At 42.5% G+C, this 20,137-nt stretch overlaps 1 protein-coding gene and 1 long non-coding RNA gene across 4 annotated transcripts in view; one reads left to right on the top strand and one right to left on the bottom strand.

Moving 5' to 3' along the window:
• Nucleotides 1–20,137, top strand: part of LOC111528398 — a 275,213-nt gene that overhangs the window by 22,286 nt on the left and 232,790 nt on the right. The window lies entirely within an intron of this gene.
• The window catches only part of RFX4 (regulatory factor X4), a 179,150-nt gene that overhangs the window by 10,217 nt on the left and 148,796 nt on the right, over nt 1–20,137 (bottom strand). For all 3 annotated transcript variants that reach the window (XM_023194451.3, XM_023194372.3, XM_023194531.2), the window contains 4 exons: nt 18,923–19,042; nt 18,090–18,260; nt 3,500–3,662; nt 324–462 (listed from right to left, as the gene is read on the bottom strand). In XM_023194451.3, coding sequence (XP_023050219.1) covers nt 324–462; nt 3,500–3,662; nt 18,090–18,260; nt 18,923–19,042 — 593 coding nt within the window. The remainder of the gene's footprint in view (nt 1–323; nt 463–3,499; nt 3,663–18,089; nt 18,261–18,922; nt 19,043–20,137) is intronic.

Raw genomic sequence — 20,137 nt, 5'->3', positions numbered from 1 at the left:
AGGGTGAGGGTAGCTGCCCGAAAAAGGGCAGCAGACATGCGGCCGATTAGATCTTGGCATGAAGAAGTCAAAGAGAGGATAGAATGGAAAACAAACTGTTTAGCAACCAGGCGTGTGAGAGCAAATGGAGCATGAACGCTGGCCGAGCACCCACTGTGGGCCAGCCATTGGAGGCCAGAAATGACGCTGATGAAAAGACTGTCCTCTCCTTGGGGACATACACGCTGCACACACAGCATGCATAACAGTTTATGAACTGTGTTAACCAGATTTGGCACCAAGTATACCAAGATCTGGGCAAGAAACCAGGACCACTGACTCACCTGTGCAGAGCTCCTGTGGTAAGGGGCATAGTGGAGTGGCCCGGAGATGGCTGTGTCATGAGGGAGGGCCGGATACTGGCTCTGCATGGGGTGAGGATGCTGGTTGCCATAGCTCCCATAGTTATAGCTTCCCGTGTATCTAAAATGCATCAAGCACATTGAATAGTGTGAGTAATAGCAAGAACAGATCAGTTTGACACCTTTTTAAAAACCTCATCTATTTTTTTCCTTTTTCTTTTTTTCTCTCTTTTCTTCCCCCTTCACCCCCCAACCCCATTTTTCATTCTTTCGTCTTTTTTTTTGAATCAGAGTCTCATTCTGTTGCCCAGACTGGAATGCAGTGGCATGATCTTGGCTCACTGCAACCTCCGCCTCCTGGGTTCAAATGATTCTCCTGCTTCAGCCTCCTGAGTAGCTGGGATTACAGGTGTGCACCACCACGCCTGGCTAATTTTTGTATTTTTAGTAGAGATGGGGTTTCACCATGTTGACCAGGCTGGTCTCAAATTCCTGACATCAGGTGATCCACCCACCCTGGCCTCCCAAAGTGCTGGGATTACAGGCATGAGCTATCGTGTCTGGCCTCTTCCTTTTGATTCTTACCATTTCCACTTTTGTGGCCTTGTTATGGTTAACTTAAAACCCCAGGCTGATTTTCCTTCTCCCTCAACACCTAGAACATACCTCCCTTCCCCCAGCCAGCGTTCAGAGATGAAATCTAGCCCTGAGCCAAACATCATTAATGATGGAAACCTCTACTCCTGCTGTGTTTAAAAGCCCGATTGTATCCTGGAATCAAATAGGGATAACAAAAAAGAAACCACTGTGAGATTTATGTTTTTATATCACTCAGGCCTCTGCTTACACATCATGGGGAAGGATATAGTGGGTTTCTGTAAGCTGTCTCCTGGGGGGATAACACCATGGCGTGGTCAAACAGGCATCAAAGACCTCGGTTCTAAGCCAGACTCCACCTCTTTCTAGCTGTGACTTTCACGACCCTGTTTCTCACATCCATAAAAATACTGTGCACGGTCATTCCGAGGATCATATGTGTGAACACACTCTATAAACCAGAAAGGCCTGTGTAGACATAGCCTATTATTATCACTGTTCTTCTTAGTAACATCTTTATAGCAAAGATGCTGACCTATGACCATGTGAGTATTTTTTCTGCTATTTCTGCTGAATCAAAAATCTCTCTGAAACAGGGTTTTCAGAGTCTATTCTAAATGTGTGGAAATACTCTCAAAGGCCTCCTGAGAAAATAATGGCTGCCCAATTGACTGCTTGGGAGCACTTGAACCTATGGAAAAGTACACCAACATCCAGGCCTGTGCACACTGTCAGGTCACCGCTGTGCTGCACTATGCTGGGCCAACTGTGGAAGGGACCTGAGAGGTCCTCCCCCTCCTCCTCTCGTGTCCCCCACAACTGGTCTGTTGGAACCTGGCCTGGGAGTGGTCAGGCCCACTGCACCACATGGTAGGATCTCTCTCTCTCTCTCTCTCTCTCTCTTTTTTTTTTTTTTTGGAATGGAGTATTGCTCTTTTTCCCCGTCTGGGGGGTGTGGTGCCTTGGCCGGCTTTCTCCTACCTGCACCCCCCTGGCACAACCAATTATCCTCCCCCGTTTTCTTGGTTGCTGGGGCTACAGGCGCTTGTCCACCCCGCCCATCTATTTTTCTTTTTTTTTGTTTTTTTGAGATGGAGTCTCCCTCTGTCGCCAGGCTGGAGTGCAGTGGCGCAATTTCGGCTCACTGCAATCTCTGCCTCCTGGGTTCAAGCGATTCTCCTGCCTCAGCCTCCTGAGTAGCTGGGACTATAGGCACGTGCCACTACATCCAGCTAATTTTTGTATTTTCAGTGAAGATAGGGTTTCACCATGTTGGCCAGGATGATTTCGACCTCCTGATCTCGTGATCCACCCGCCTCGGCCTCCCAAAGTGCTGGGACTACAGGCATGAGCCACCGTGCCTGCCCCATTTTTGTATTTTTAGTAGGGAGACAGGGTTTCATCATGTTGGCCAGTCTGGTCTCAAACTCTTGACCACAAGTGATCCACCCACCTTGACCTCCCAAAGTGCTGGGATTACAGGTGTGAGCTACTCTGCCCGGTCAGGATCTCTTTTTAATATCCTAAGTGCTTTTCAGATCACTGCTCATTAGACATTGAAAGGTTAGTGTCTTTTGATAAAGACAATGCATAATGGCAAAGAACTACGAGGATTCAAGTAACACTTTTGTATGGATTTGTAGTTCATTCATCACAGCAACATCACTCCACACATTTGAAAAATATATACGTATGGGCAAAACAAATGATGCATTTTTCCAGGGCATAAAGCACCGCTAGAACCTATGGGGAATCCCCTGAACCTCATGAATAACTGCAGCCCTAAAGGGACCTCCAGCCCTCAGGTGAGGAAGCCCTTCTCTAAGTAGAATCGTAGAAGACTTGAACCTAAGATGACGCTCTGTAAGTCTGCAATTTGTACAAAGAGCCAGCCAGGAGAACTGCTGAAAGGGGTTTTCAGCTGAGGCGTTAAAGGAGTGAAGAGGGAGGAACACGGGCTTTGGAGTCAGACGTGCTCAGTTAGGGTCCCACCGTGTGCCAGCTCTGTGACCGTGGGGAACTGAAGAGAACCAAGTTTCAATTTCCTCATCTAAAATGGGGTCACTAACACCTTCTTACCTACCTACCTACCCTGGTGGTTGTGGGGATTACACAGTACAGTGCTCACGATATTGTGGGAACTCAGCAAAGGGTAGCACCCTTCCTGTTCTTTGAGGAAATAGCTGTTAGGGAAACCCCTCTTTAGATCTTTTTTTTTTTTTTTTTTTTTTTTGAGACGGAGTTTTGCTCTGTCACCCAGGCTGGAGTTCAGTGGTGCAATCTCGGGTCACTGCAACCTCTGCCTCTCAGGTTCAAGCGATTCTCCCACCTCAGCCTCCCAAGTAGCAGGGATTATAGGTGTACACCACCATGCCTGGCTAATTTTTGTATTTTTAGTAGAGACAGGGTTTCACCATGTTGGCCAGGCTGGTCTCGAACTCCTGACTTAAAGGCCCACCTCAGCCTCCCAAAGTGCTGGGATTATAGAATGTGAGCTGCTGCACCCATCCTCTTTAGATCAAATTTTAAAAGTCCAGCAGCATCCCTGGAAAGTTACCTACCCATGTTCCTCTCTGTGGGGATAAACTGGTATCCTGTGTGTGACGGAGGAAGAAGGCACATGAGTGTTCCTCATACAGGGCAGCTGTTGGGAGTTCTCAGCTGGGGACCCAGCAGCCGTCGTCACTGTGTATGTTAGAGACCACGTGTATGACTGCATTGCTCCTGCAGAGACAAATTAAGACGTCTCGATCATTAACAGTTCTCACACCCCTTGTTCTTCCTTACTTTAGTGGCTTCCCTTTGTTCTTAAGTTGAAGGCCAAAATCTTTACAAGACATGTATCTCTGACTCTGCTGAGCTCACCAGAGGCATCCCCCATCCCCTGTCTTTGTTTTATCTGGTCCAGCCACGTTATCTTTCATTGTTTCCAGAGTACCACAGTTCCCAGCACCTCAGGGCCTTTGCACACGTTTCTGCTGCCTTATTACCCACTCATTCTTCCTCTCACAGTCCAAAAAGCTGTCCTCTTCCTAATCCCAGACTAGGCCAGATCCCTCCATGTACTGTAGGCCTAAGTGGTGCCTACTGCAATTTGTAATCCTACACCCATTAGTGAATGTGATTTGATTAATGGTCCCCTCACCAGACAGAAAGCACCAAGAGGGTAGGGGCCTGGCCAGGATTTTGGCCACCAGTGGATTCCCAGTGCTTAGTACAAAGCCTGGCCGCCAAAAGACTCAATAAAAATTTTAGAAGGGAGAAAAGGGAAGGGAAAGATAAGAAGAAAGGAAGGGAGGGCCAGAAGGAAAAGGAAAGCCTGGGGAAATACAGCCTAGATAGGCACTGCCAATTAACTTTTCAGCGCTTAACTCAACAGGTGTTAAGGATCCAACAAATTGCTTTAAGCAAACATAAGTAGATTATTGGGATCTGCCAGCTCAGGTCTTTTTGAAGATTATTAGACAGTGGCCTGGACAGTGACCTATTCTATACAAATTATGAATTCCCTTTGTCTATTTTTTAATTTAATTGGATACCTTGAAAGTGCTAAAGACTGGGGGATAAAAACCTGACAAAATTAAATGCTTAATATTTTATGAGACGGTTAGTTTTGTGTTTTTTGGTTTTTTTGAAACAAGGTCTTACTCTGTCACCCACGCTGGAGTGCAATGACATGATCACGGCCCTCACTGCAGCCTTGACCTCCTGGGCTCAAGAGATCCGTCCACCTCAGCCTCCCAAGTAGTTGGAACTACAGGTATGTACCACCATGCCCAGCTCATTTTTAATTTTTTTTTTCTTTTCTTTTGAGATGGAGTCTCGCTCTGTCACCTAGGCTGGAGTGCAGTGGCACAATCTCAGCGCACTGCAACCTCCGCCTCCTGGGTTCAAGCAATTCTCCTGCCTCAGCCTCCTGAGTAGCTGGGATTACAGGCGCATACCACCACACCTTGCTAATTTTTGTATTTGTAGTAGAGACAGGGTTTTGCCATGTTGGTCAGGCTGGTCTCGAACTCCTGGCCTCATGATCCACCCGCCTCAGCCTCCCAAAGTGCTAGGATTATAGGCATGAGCCACCGTGCCCGGCCTTGAAATTTTTTATAGACACAGGGTCTCACTATGTTGCCCAGGCTGGTCTTGAACTCCGGGTCTCAAATGATCCTCCCACCTCAGCCTCCCAAAGTGCTAGGATTAGAGGCAGGAGCCACCACTCCTAGCCTAGAATTTTTTAAAATGATAATTTAATAAATCATTAACAGCAATATTAAACTCATCAGACAACTTAATTTCTGATAAAATTTAAAATATGTTAATATGGTGGAAATAATCAAGCTTGTTTTAGAAGGCAGAGGGAATGGGATCCAACATCCCCCTTTAGGTACATGGAAAACTGAAGAATTTAAGGGAGGACATTTTTAAGGTGAAGTAAAAGAGAAAAATTGATCTCCCATTCTGTATTTTCTGCAGTAGACCATTTCTATCTAAAAATTCCTCTGGGAAGATAAAGGAAAGGTTTTCATTTTAAAAATTAGTCCATTCCATCCCAGGGACTTTGCAAATAGCATATGAGAGGAGCTGTATTGACATGGAGTAGTGGGAGGAAGCAGAGTTGGTGGATCAGTGCAGTGCCAGTTATGTGACAGAGACTCAGTAAGGAATACCCTTGAAGAAATGTGGAAATGGTATCCTATTTTAAATACCTTGGCTTATTGTTAAAAGAACCCTTTGGTGAGCCCTTTCATAAATTGAAGAATCTTTTGGAATGCAAATAATGTCCTTTGTTGTAATGAGGTGGCAAAGATTTATTGAAGACTATGAAAGGAGACACCATTATTGAGCATCTCTTACAGACCATGCACTGTGCTGAGTGCTTGTCACACACCCTTAAAAGAACATTATCCCCATTTATAGATGAGGAAACTGACGGTTAAATCCAAAAGAATTTAAGGGAGTGTATAGCAATATAAAAGATTCGAGACAATAAAATGGAAGTGGGAATGAAAGAAGAAAGAAAAGCAGAATTGGAGGCAAAAAGTGCAATCGGAATGAGGTGAAACATGCCGCCCAAATTCTTCCTATATGTGACTTTTAAACTTAGATATGAGTTTTCCAGGAGCCAGTGCTCCTGGAAACCTGAATAGTTAGGAGCACTAAGATTGACGATTGCTCAGGAGTATACTGTCCTCCATATTCAGAGCAAACAGAAATATCTTTAACTATGAACTGTTCAACAATGTCCTCAACACCCTTACAATGGACTTCATCTTAATTCTAAGGATGGTTCCTTTTGTCAACACTAACTGCAGGCTAATGGCATCACACAAAAGTCCAGTTCAAGGAAACTTAGAATGTTAAATAACTTGCCCAAGGTCCTGGAGTGAGTGGGTGGTTCAGTCGGGCTCTGAACCCACACACTTTCTACCACACACTTTCTATTCTCTACCGTTATGTCTCTTTGCTCTGGGTTCTGGTTCTGCCAGGTGCTAGCTATAAGATCTTGGGCAAGCCTATTAAACTTTATGAGCTTCTGTTTCATCATCTTTAAAACAGGAGTAATAATATCTATCTTGCAGGACTGTTGGGAGGATTACTGAGATAATATATGTCAGAGATCTTGGCATGTTGTAGGCTTTTAATTGTATTCAAGCACTCTTCATTACGAATTCAGGTATTCTTACATGAAAACTTCTTAAAATAGGTATTTCTGTATTTCTCATTTCAGACCCCAAGGAAGAAAGGCAAGTTTCTTGGGTGAGATTCTATTACCAGTGATGAAACATTTGAATTGCAATGGTAATTTGGCCAATTACGGCAAATTTCCTAACATGTTTTTCTATAAAATTACTAGTGTCCTTACTCACCAGCACAGCTGAAAGTCCCCCTTCCTGCTTTGCACATCTACTCCATATTCTTCCCCCAAAAGATAATGACTTTAGCAGGCTTGATTTGTAAGGCTTGATAATGATTTGTCAGGCTTGATTTATAAGTACATGAAAATGGGAAGGGAAGATCCCCAAAATGATCACGACTTAGATGACTGGATTATGCATAATTGCCCTCCTCTATGTTTTGAACTTCATGTGAAATTATAGTACTGTTATAGTTTTTAAAAAGTCATGTGTATTAAAACGGGTTATCATTAGTGGTGGAATTGAGGAGAGTTTTAAAATGTTTTCCCTTATTTTATTTATCTGCATTTTTCTGTAATGAATGTGTATTGCCTCTGTAAAAAGAAAAATATTAATACATTAAACAAAGTTTAGAATTGGACATGGAATCGGAGAGGGTGGGCAGTTTGGGAGAACAATGAACCAGCCCCAACAAGCGAGTAATTAACCCTTGAAGCCTCTGGGACCTCAGGTGAGCACAGTGAGGTCAGTGGATATTTAAATGGAACAGCCAAGGAAACCAAAGAATTTTTTTTTCCAAGCAGTGGGAAGAAGTCATGATAATAGCCATCACCTGAGAGAATGCAACAGAAGTTACTTTTGTGTGAGCCCTGGAGCACAGCAACTGTTCCTTATTCATCTCTGTATCCCCAACAGAGGGTGTGCCAAATAGTAGGTGTTCAGTAAATTTTCTTTCCATTGAATTTGTTGTTGAAGGAGTAAATGCTGCTAGAAATAGACGTTATCAAACAAAAAGCTAGTGGAACTCTTGGAAAAATGGGCTCCTGTGGTCTGGGGAACAAAACCCCTAAATGGCCATGTGCCAGCAATCTAACACAACCACTCAGGCAGGCTTAAGCAGATTAACACCTACTGGCTTGGGTGAGAAACCCTTTTTGCCTGGGGAGCAGAAAAGAACACCCCTTGAATTCCCTTTCCTACCAGTGAGACCTCCAGTGAGAATTGCTGCTGCTTCTTTTTTAAGGAAGCTAATAAAAGAAAATCTGTGCAGCTTACTGTTTGTGCTTAGTTTTTAAGACAAGTCTACTGCTTTTTATTTGTCGATAAAACAATAGTAAATCTTCCCTATTTGTTCAATTCCTATATTTTTCTCTTATTCTCCCCTCCCCTCCTCACACTTCTATTTATTTAAAGGTCTGAGGATAGCGGTGGAAGCCCCTGATATTTGAGAATCCTGTAAAGATCCCAAGAGAAGCAGTTGTTGGTCACCTTACAGTATTGAAACTGCTACAGGGAAACATTTTCTTCCCCTCCCATCCCCAACAAAACACTCTTCTTCCCCAAGGTTGCTTTGTTTTGGAACGGGTTTTAAGCACAGGACAGGAAGGGTGCTCGGAATATAATAGACAGTCAGTAATGATTTGTCAAATAAATGAATTAATGATCATCTAACATAAACCAGATCTCATGCTCATTTCCTTTTACACATTGATCCATTCAGTCTTCACAACACCCTTTTGAGGTAGGTAGTATTACCTCCTTTTTCAGGTGAGAAAATCGAGGCCCAAGAGGTTAAATGACTTGCTCAGGTAAGTGGCAGAGTTGGGATTTGAATGCGGGTCTGCCCAACCCCAAACCCTTTCCATAGCAGTGTTTCTTACACTTGAATGTGTATTTGAATCTTTGGAGATCTTGTTAAAAATGCAGATTCCGATCCAGTAGGTTGGGAGTGAGGCCTTTATATCAGACTTCTAAATGATGACAATGTGGTTGGTTGGTGAACCACACTTTGAGTAACAAAGCTCTATAACATACTGCCTCATGTCACACATCCTGTATGTTAAGGGCTATTAAAAATCCAAGTTGGCTAGGCGCAGTGTCTCATGCCTATAATCCCAGCACTTTGGGAGCCTGAGGTGAGCCGGTTTCTTGAGCCCAGAAGTTTGAGACCAGCCTGGGCAACATGGTAAAACCCTGTTTCTACAGAAAATACAAAAGCTGGATGTGGTGGTGTGTGCTTGTAGTCTCAGCTATTTGGGAAGCTGAGGTGGTAGGATCCCTTAAGCTCAGGAGGTAGAGGCTGCAGTGAGCTGTGCTCACACCACTACACTCCAGGCTGGGCAACAGAGTGAGACCCTGTTTCAAAAGCAACAACAACAACAAAAAACCCAGAAGCTTTGAGATTCTGCTACAGACTTGTGAAAATTTAGAGTGCTTCCCAAGGTACCTGGTTGTACCCTTTTTTTCAGATCTTGGACTGAATCCTTTAACCCAGGGGTCACCAACCCCAGGGCCAGTACTGGTCCATGGCCTGTTAGGAACTGGGCCGCACAAGAGGTGAGTGGTGGGCAAGCAAGCGTCACTGCCTGAGCTCTGCCTCCTATCAGATCAGAAGCAGCATTCGATTGTCATAGGAGTGTGACCCCTCTGAACTGCACATGCAAGGGATCTAGGTTGCACGCTCCTTATGAGAGTCTAATGCCTGGTGATCTGAGGTGGAACAGTTTCATCCTGAAACCATCGCCCCCACCACTTCCCCCATCCATAGAAAAATTGTCTTCCACAAAACCGGTCCCTGGTGCCAAAAAAGGTTGGGGACCACAGTTTTAACCTTTTCCTTAGGAGGATTCTGTGAACCATCACAGATGTTGCTCAAGTTTTAAGCTAACCTATGCCTTTTGTTTGTAAGCTCGTTTAAGTGTGTCAAGATTCTAGAGCTGCTCTGCCCTATCCTATAGCCACTTGTGGCTATTGAAATTTAAATGAATTAAAACTAAATACGACTAAAAATTCAGTTTCTTAGTTCCACTAGCCACATTTGAAGTGCTTAGTAGCCACAGGTGGCTAATGGCTACTGTTTTGGATAGCTGAGATAGAAATAATTTCCATCTCATCACAGAAATTTCTATTTGGACAATGTTGCTTAACAGTATTTGCTATTAAACAAGCATTTCCTGTAATCTTCATGACTGAGACAGGGAAAGAAGACATATATTGATATTTACCTATATCTCTAGGTATGTCATTGGCTATCATCTTTTTTTTTTTTTTTTTTTTTCTATGTGACAGAGTCTCACTCTGTCACATAGGCTAGAGTGCCAGGGGCACGATCTTGGCTCACTGCAACCTCCATCATTGGTTATCATCTATCCTTAAGACAGCTGTGTTTAAAGAGACCACCTTTGAAGCTGGAAACCTCATCTGTTTGAGTTACACTTTACCAGTAGTTCCGTGGTCAAAATCTGATTGACAGAACTGACCAAGGGCAGCAAATGAATCAGTTCCTTCTTATGTTGCTGCATAATCTAGCCTCTGCCTAGCTCTGCAACTTCCTCTCCTGCCACTGTCTTCCTTATTTGTTATATACATTTGTCAGTTCCCACTACGCCAAGCTCTTTGCTGCCTGAGGCCTGTGCACATGCTTTTCCCCATCGCATAGAAAGTTCTTTTTCCCTCCCCAACCTCTATGTAGCTGGCTCCTTGTAAAACTTCAGGTCTCAGATAAATGTCACCTTATCAGAGAGGCATTCTCTGACCACCAACTAAGATGGGTACCCACTTTATACTTTTTCATAGCACACTAGTATTTTTACACATAACACTTTGACCATTTGAAATTGCACCTTTACCTGGCAGTTTACTTCTGTATTGACTCTTACCCACTAGAATGTAAGTACCATGCAGGCAGTGACTATGACTCCTTTTTTTTCACTTCTGTACTCCCAGGACTTGGTACAAATTAGACACGAAATATATATTTGTTGAATGAATGAACAAATGAATGAATGAGGGAGCCCAAAGTCCCAGCAGCAAGCTAAGATTTGATTTTGTGATCCAAAAAAAAAGAGTCGATTAAACAATCTATTTTCAATCCCAGCTTATTTTTCGTGATTCCATTACTTTAAGGAAAAAGCAGCAGCAGGGATGAAAGAAGGAGGAATTCACTAGCAGTGACAACTGTGAGGTCCTGTAAATGAGTCATCGCAGACTCTGTGACAGAGCTGAAGTGTCCATCTTATCCCACTTGGTTTAGCTGCCCTCAGAATAACTGGGCTTTTGTTATTTGGAAAGACTAAGGGTCGGTTATCTTTGTTACATCCTCAACTGATGTGGAGAAAATGCAGCTGGGCAGGCCAGATGTTCTACAGTTAGGGCCATTTATGAGGAATTCGCTTTTATTTCATGAAGTATCCTAGTATCTCAGTGATTTAATTTGCTGGTTTTGTGTTGCAGGGAACCCATGGTGGGAAGTTGAAAACATGAGTTTAATAGTTAACTTTTATTGTCATTGCTGAAGGAGGGAATACTTAAAATGACATCATAAATGAGGTTTTAGAACCCTTTGGTGGCCTGATGGGACAGGGTAGGAGCTTAACATTTCTCTTTAGATGACATGAAAGAATTGCAGCCCAATGTCATGTTAAATAGACTGATCAGTTTGGCACTGTCTGCCATGCTTCCGAGGAGGAAAGGAGCCAGTTTTCCTTAAAGAAAGTTAAGGAAACTAACTTTGCCAGGTCATGAGGGAGGGTAGCAAGCCTACAAATTTGGGGGAGAAAGTGAACAGACAGGCTAGATTTTACCTTGCAGAAATCTGTTGGAATGGAATCCTTTAACCAGCCTCTTATCATGACATTGCCATAAACCCAACCAAAATTGGCCATATATCAGGTTTAATTTTAGGTAGCCGAAATTTATTTCATTTCCCTTTCTTTCCCCATTAAAAAAATCAATTAATAAGTACAATCTTAGTAAAATATATTTAGAGACATGGATATGGAACTAGACGTAGATACAGATAAGCAGAGTGACTGTTTTCCCAGTGAGTCATAAGTCATTATCTGTACTACCTTGTATTCCCTAGTCCTTGTATCAGAGGATGCCAAAAGGTTATACGCAATGAATTAATTTTAGCTTTGTGCCACCAAGCACACATGATACTGTTCCTTTTTCACAGCGGAAAAATGGAGAAGTGTCCATCCAAAGTGGGACATTTGTTTGTTAAAGAGTCCCAGGTACTTGATTGGCCTTGATTCTCAACAAGTCAAACCTGGTAATATTTACATTGCCTGATCAGTGATAAGCTGGAAACCCAACAAAATAACTGGGTCACATAACATTTCACGTATTAATAAGATTTCAATAAAATTTTAAAGCTAACATTTGTTTCATTTAATTTTCCTCACCTTTATTTCTTTCTTCCTGGTTTTGGTCCTGTTTATGAAATTGATTTTCCTCTATTTATTATAAACTGCTTCAAAACTTTTTGGAAAGTAGATGGGACATAAGTCAAGTGATAATTTTTAAATAGAAATAAAAATTAACTGGGCATGAAAACCATGTGCTGAGTTGACTTTTTTAAAAAAAGAAACATGGCAAATACATTTTACAAGATTTACATAATTGTTTTACACTTTACACTATTGTTCAATGAAAATCTGCACAAATTCCAAATTTAAGAAGCCTACTATAATAGATTTCCTAATATTTAGCTTTCTATCATGGGCAAATAATTTGTGCTTTATAATATAATATGCCTATACAATCATACATGTTGTTAGGAAATTAGGTTTCTTTTCTCCAAGACCATGACCCACATTACATGCTCAGATCCAGTCTAATTTAGCAATGGAGTATTTCAAAAGTGGTACTTGAGAAAAATATCATACATAGTCTTATATAGGATGACATTTTTAATGCCCCCTAGAGATATCTGAGAACAAAGCTGGAATGTGCCAAAATCTTCAAAGCTTAAAATCATCTGAAGAGAACCTGTTTCACATTTGTATTTCTAAGAAGCTACTTTTATGGCTCTTGAACACATTGCACAGAAATATCTGAAGACATTTATGATATTCCTGTGGCCTTGTCTATCACACCTGCCATACTTTGAGGCCTCCACATTGCTTCGAAGAAAGCCAGGCACACTCACTAGCTGGATGAGAACTATGAGAAGATCCTAGACGTGTTTCCTTCACACTCTTCCCTCCCATCCCTTATTCCCTTAGAGTGTGTCTCCTTATTTGAAATGTTGCTACATTTTGAGAAATATTTCATCCAAATGATTTCTGCTTCATAATGCAGAACTGTATTATTTGTATAATTTCCCTGTTTATTTCACAAGTAAGGATGTTATCACTAGCAGACTCGTGTGTGTCTCCCTGGTGGTGACAGGGATATCTGGGTAAATGGCTCTTTCTTTAGGGAGAAAGGAGACTCAGGATGGTTGCCCAATAATCCCAGTCTTTGAAGAACTCCTCAGACCTGCATGAAGAGCTGTGGACGGTACTTGAATTCTCTTTCCTTTTAATGTTCAGTGAACAAAGTCATTCTTTTCACTACACTTACTTTTTCTGAGCCTTCTAAGCAGGAACTACAACAACCCACATGGAAAGAAAATGGGAGGGAGGTGGGAGCCTGATCACACTCTTCCTCCTCAAAGCAGAAAACAAAATACAGTTTGAGGCGCATCTATATAAACAAATGTGGTGATCTCACATCTAAATTTCCACAGAAGAGGGCTCTCAAGCTGTGTACCCAAAGTGAAATCAAAGCTTGATCGAATGCCATTTATCAACAACCCAACTTTTCAATACTTTGAAGAATCCAATTTCCTTAGCTGTCCCTGACAGAGGGCCACTGAGTTTATGGGCTAGTACACAAGACAGCAAGTCCTTCCAGTTTCTTAAGCATCCACTCAATCCCTGTGTCTAAATAGGTGTAGTTCCATAGAGAAGAAACTTTGGGGAAGGAATTAATCAAAAGTCTCCAGGATATATACTTTTAAGTTTCCTGAAAGTAACATGCTCTCTCTTGCCCCTACTTGGAATACCTTTTCTCCCCTCTCCTTCATGCTCCCATAATACTCTGACCCTTCTTCCAACCTAGCACTCCTCACACTATATTGTTACTGTCAGTTTGTTCATCAAGAACCTTAACCTCTAAACATAAACTCCCAGGGGGCAGGGACCACACTTCTATTGTTCACCATTGTATCTGTACCAATCTGAAAGTGTTTAGCACATACAAGCCACCTGAGAAATATTTTTTGGATAAATGGGTAGATACGTGAGTAAATGAGTGAATGATAAAAGACATCCTGAATGGAGCAATCTGACCCTATTTATTTGCCCCCCCACCCCCCGCAAAAAAACAACAGCAACAACAACAAACACTTTAGTTCCGAGTCTATTCTGGAAACAGTCCTAAATAGAATTAGGATATAATTAAGTCCATGCTGTGAGGGTCTGGAGGAAGAGTCTAACTTGGAGGGTGAGGGAAACATCAAAGGAGATGAGTAGAATTTTATCAGGCAGAGGGTGGAAGGAGGCTAGCCCAAGAAGAAGGAACAGTGTGAGAAGTGATTTGGAGAAAGAGAGCTCTTTAAGGCTTTTAGAGTGAGGCAGTGGGTTCTTTGCCCCAGCACTTTGAGGAGGCACAAGCTTCATGAAAATGAGATTTAGTGGGTAGAATGAGAGAGGACAGAGTGGAGTCTGGAGGCAGGGTATCAGCTTGGGAGTCACTGTGGATGTCCATGAGAGGTGGGGGTGGCCTGAACCAGAGGCACAAGTGGGATGGGAAGGAACAGATCAATCTAGATTAGTATTAGAACAACTGGACTTGGGAAGTGTGATGGAGAATGCCCCGTCACCCCTAACAGCTCTTCCCCCTTCCCTGCCTGGGTACATGCTATTCTACATTTCCCAGCCTCTCTTGCAGTTACATGAGGCCACGTGACTAAGTCCTCGCTGATGGAATATAAGTGGAAGTGACGTGTGCTACCTTCAGGCCAGGGCTTTTAAGAGAGTAGGTTTTCATCCTCCATGCCCTTTTTCCATTTCTGCCGGCTGGTTGCAGACTTGACAAAGCCCTCAGGCTGTGGTCCTTAACCTAGTGAGCATCAGAATCACCTGGAAGTTTGTTGAACAAGATTCCTGGGCCGTGCTCCTAGAGTTTCTGATTCACTGGGTCTGCAGCGGGACCAGATATGAGCATTTCTAATAAGTTTCCAAGAGCTACTGATACTGCTGGTCTTTGGATCACAGTTTGGGAAACACTGCCCCGGGGTATGATGGAGCGTAATATTGAAGGAGCACGTGTTTCCAAATGGCTGCATTACAGAGAGCCTCCTTTATGACTGAATACCCTAGCAGTACTGTCTTCAAGCATGAAATAGGTTTCTGTTTTGTTAACTCCACCTGTGTTTGGATCTATTTGTCACACCAGCTTAGCCTACCCTAACTAATACAGGAGTTTAGGGAGAGGAAAGATTTGAAGCTGACGCCCGTATTTGTTGCCTGGGTAACAGGAGGGTAGTAGAGCAGGTTTGGATGGAAAGATAATGAATTAATTATCACAGCCTGACCAAGCCCTCCACTCCACAAAGCTTGGAATCTTTGTGAGGTCTTCCCTGATACTTCCAGCCACGTAGAATCTCTCCTTCCTTGGGAACCTCACAGCATTAGTTTATATCTCACTTATTGCATATACCACATTCTTCCTTCCATAACAGTTGTCTCTGTACTTTTCTTTATCCTTGTGTTCCCTCTTGGTAGCAAGACCTTGGCATATTAATCTATTTATTTCCCAGCACAGGACTTGACACATAAAATGTCCTCACAGGGGGAAAAAAATACATGTGTATACATATATACATGAATAAACATATATAGGATTCTGGATCCAAAGTTTTCAATGCAGTTTTTTTCTTTACACTTCATAAGTATGGTTTCAGATATTGAATCTAATGTTGCAGAAGTCTGTTATCAGTCTGGTTTTCTCTCCTTTGGAGGTTATCTATGCATTTTCTTTGGGGAAGCTAATAAGATTTCTTTTATCGTTGATTTTCTTCAGTGGGCTTAGAGGTGATTTTTTTTTATTTTTCCATTTATTCAGCACATGTTCAATGAGAGCTTTTGGTCCAAAAAGGCTTGTCTTTATTCCATTTTATAAAACTGTCAGCTATTATAACCTTCACTTTCTCTCTATTCTTTCTCTGGACACTTATTAAATGAATATTGGAATTTCTGACTTTATCAGTCCTTTTTCTCGACATCACTTTTATACTTAGTATTTCTTTTTGCCACATTATCAGAGAATTCCTCAGCTCAGTCTTTTGGTTTACTGAACTCTTTCAGTTGGATCTAATTTTCTAATATTCAACCTATCTATTGAAATTATTATTTCAACAATTATATATTTCCTTCTGAAAATACTGACTCTCATGGGTATGATTTCTTTTTCTTCTTTCTTTCCTTTCTTTCTTCTTCTTTTTTTTTTTTTTTTTTAAACAGGCTATCACCCAGGCGGGGGTACAGTGGCCTGATCATAGCTCACTGCAGCCTTGAACTCTTAGGATCAAATGATCCTCCCATCTCAGCCTCCTAAGTAGCTGGGACCACAGGTGCACACCACCATGCCCAGCTAACTTTTTAAAAAAGTTTATGTAGAGATGGGGTCTCAATATATTGGCCAGGCTGGTCTCAAACTCTTGGCTTTAAACCATCCTTCCACCTTGGCCTCCCAAAGTTTTGGGATTACAGGGTGAGCCACCGTGCCTGACTGATTTATTTATAGTTCTCATCTTAACAATACTTTTCAGGTTGTCCCATTAACTTTATTCCTTTGGATATAGACTCTCTGTGTTTTTAAGTTTGTTGTTCCTCCTTCATGGAATTGGGCTTCCACAGATGCTTGGGTGACTTTTAATTGTGGTAACATATATCCATATTAACGCCCTTTTTTTTTTTGAGATGGAGTCTTGCTCTGTTTACGAGGCTGGAGTGCAGTGGAGTGATCTCAGCTCACTGCAGCAATCTCAGCTCACTGCAGCCTCCACCTCCTGGGTTCAAGCGAGTCTCCTGCCTCAGCCTCCTGAGTAGCTGGGATTATAGGCGCCCACCACCACACCTGGCTAATTTTTGTATTTTTAGTAGAGACAGGGTTTCACCATGTTGGTCAGGCTGGTCTCGAACTCCTGACCTCATGATCCACCCGCCTCGACCTCCCAAAGTGCTGGGATTACAGGTATGAGCCACCACGCCCAATATTAACCATTTTCAAGTGTACAGTTCAATAGCATTAAGTATATTCACCATGTTGTGCAACCATCACCACCATCCATCTCCAGAACTTTTCATCATCGCATACTGAACCTCTGTACCTATTAAACACTAACTCCTCATTTCCCCTCCCTCCAGCCCCTGACATCCCCCATTCCATTCACTGTGTCTGTGACTTTGACTATTCTAGGTACCTCATATAAATGGAATCATGTATTTGGCCTTCTGTGTCTGGCTTATTTCATTAAGCATACTGCCTTCAAGGTTCATTTGAGTTGTAGCATGAGTCAGAATTTCATTCCTTTCCAAGGTTCAGTAATATTCCATTTATATATATACCACATTTTCTTTATCCATCATCCATCAATAGACGCTTTGGTAGTTTCTGCCTTTTGGCTATTGTGTGAAATGCTATTAGGAACACTGATGTACAAACATCTGTTTGGATCTCTGCCTTCTTTTGGGTGTGTATCCAAGCTTGGGTAATTCTTAGTTGTAAATTAATCTGAGGAGACTCCTGTGCACATCTTGGACTGTGTGGGCCTCCACGCAGTCTCATGGTAGCATCAGCCTCATGCCATGTGCCCAGCAGCTCTAGCTTAGCTCAAGACCCACTCACATTCCCAGCCCCTGCCTCCTTGTGGTTGCCATAGTTTAGTGTAAGGTTTCCTGCCTGCCTCCCTTTCCAGAGAAAAAGAAAGCAGCTCAGTTTTTGATTCAGAGAGTTCCCTTTCTTGTTTTCAAGAATGTTTGTGTATTTATGTTATATAGCATTATAATCATTTCTGGCTTAGTTTTTTGATTGTATCATATGCTTAATTTGCCAACTTGAAAACAGCAGCATACAGAATGTGTACCAATGAATAAATGAGTACCTGTACGTCATTCACAAATCCAGGGAGATACCTACCTAGGTTTTGGCATTATCTTTTGGAGATTGTGGGGGAAGAATGTTTTTCCAGAAAGCTCTTTTTTTCTTTTTTTAGACAGGGTCTCACTCTATCACTGAAGCTAGAATGCAGTGGTGCGATCATGGCTCTTAGCAGCTTCAACCTGCTGGGCTCAAGTGATCCTCCTACCTCAGCCTCCCAAGTAGCTGGGACTATAGGTGTGAGCCAAGATGCCTGGCTAATTTTTAGTTTTTTGTGGAAATGAAGTCTCACTATGTTGCCCAGGCTGGCAGAAAGCCCTTTCTTCAAACATTAACTCCCCAAAGTTTTTGAAGGACTTCCCATTACCTGTAGTGCTGAGGCCAATGTACTCAGGGGATGGATTGCTACCAGGGGAAGAGGGAGGTGGCACTTCCACAGATGGGGCAGATTTTGCTGGAGAAAACGATGGCACTGGTGAAGGGGTTGGCGCAGTAGCCTCTGCAGCCTCTGTCAAGATGATCTCTTCTCGGACTTCTGCTGTGGATAGACACAGGGGAAGTTTTTAGAACCAAATGTAAAGGCAAGTGTCTCTAAGATACTTTAAAAAGTGAAATATTCTTCTAATCTGTGTGATGTCACTCTTGCTTAAAACTTTTCAATGGTTTCCCATCACCATCATGGCACTCAAGGCAATTTGCATATATACATATGCCCGCTTTATTTAATTTGTTTGTTTATTTATGTACTTATTTTGAGATGGAGTCTTGCTCTGTCACCCACTTTGGAGTGCAGTGGCACAATCTCGGCTCACTGCAACCTCCGCCTCCTGGGTTCAAGCGATTCTTGTGCCTCAGCCTCCTGAGCAGCTGGGACTACAGGTGTGCACCACCACACCCAGCTAATTTTTTGTATTTTTAGTGGAGATGGGGTTTTACCACATTGACTGGGCTGCTCTCGAACTCTGGCCTTAAGGGAGCTGCCCGTCTTGGCCTCCCAAAGTGCTGGGATTGCAGGTGTGAGCCACCATGCCCAGCCCACATGCCCCCTTTAAAGAGGAAAAAGACACGATTGGTTTGATACCACTTGACCTGTTTACCATAACTAAATTCTTTGAGATACAGAGTTAAACATAAAGCGCAGAAATAAGGATACAAATAACATTACTAAGTGGTGCAATTCCCAGGAAAATGCTGGCTTACCAGTGCTTCCTTCTCCCTTCATGGCTCGCATGAGCTCATTGGCCCGCTCCTGACAGTGCAGAGATTCTAACAGGTAGAGCACGTAGTCATCAAACATTAAGTGAATTAGGTGAAAAGACCCTGATGAAAAAAAGGATCAAACAGAAAGTAAGTCGTGCTGTCTCATGTATACAGGCCCCCTCTGTCTGGTCAGCTGCACAAGTTACACAGTGTTCTAAATGGTCTGCTCAAGAGTCTAATTTTCCACTCACTTATGATCTTGTCATGGTCAGAGGTTGCATTTCTCAGCTGTATCCTCAGCTTAGCCTAGTGCTTGGCAAGGTAAGTGTCATTAACACTTTGTGGCAAGCGAATCTTTTCCTTGCTGATGTTATATTAGTATGACACCATCAAAAATGGCACCCACCGAGCCACCTCTGAGCTCTCACATACCTACTGGCCTCATCCTCCTGTGAGCACCCCTCACTCTGTTCGGCATTTATTAACACAGCATCTCTCACTTTTATCCCTTCCACCAGCGTATTTTTCCCCCAACTGGACTTTAAGTATGCCCGTGGTGGGGACTTTGCCTTCTATTGCTGTCTACCAATGTACCTGACATAATTCTAGGAGCAAATTTGAAAATTTAAATCTGCAACAAGTTATTTACTTATTTCCCTAAATGTTTTCAAGACCTCATTTAGCACGTGGTTCTTAGAAAAGGTAATTCATTGAAGATAGTTGGTCTTTTCAAGTGGCAGTCTTCATTTTTCAATTTAGAGTAGATTATTTTGTAAAAGGGAATGTGAACAGTCATTTTTAAAGACTTTCCTGTATGCCAGTCTCTGTGCTCAAAGTCTTATCTTCTCTAATTTAATAACTACAACCATGTTGTAAGGTGGGTATTTTTATTCCTATTTTGCAGGCCAAGCACTTATGCAAGATGACACGATTAATAGATAATACATTATTTCAAAACCAGCTTCTTTTTGCATGTCATGCTGCTATCATGCACAGTGGAATGGTGTACCTACGGTAGGAGCTCAATTAATGTCTACTGTAATCAAGGCCTCATGGATCCAGGGTGAGAGAGAGGGGCCAAGCCTTTATCTCCCATCCCATGTTTCCAGGTCTCAATAGGACATCTCCATGTGGATATCCTGCAGTCCCTTTAAATGTCCAAAACTTTTCACCTCTCTCCAAGCTGACCAGTATACTGCTTGTTTTTTTCCCATT

Source organism: Piliocolobus tephrosceles, chromosome 10 (assembly GCF_002776525.5).
Source record: "Piliocolobus tephrosceles isolate RC106 chromosome 10, ASM277652v3, whole genome shotgun sequence".
Lineage (NCBI taxonomy): Eukaryota > Metazoa > Chordata > Mammalia > Primates > Cercopithecidae > Piliocolobus > Piliocolobus tephrosceles.
This window is presented reverse-complemented; position numbering and strand designations above follow the sequence as displayed.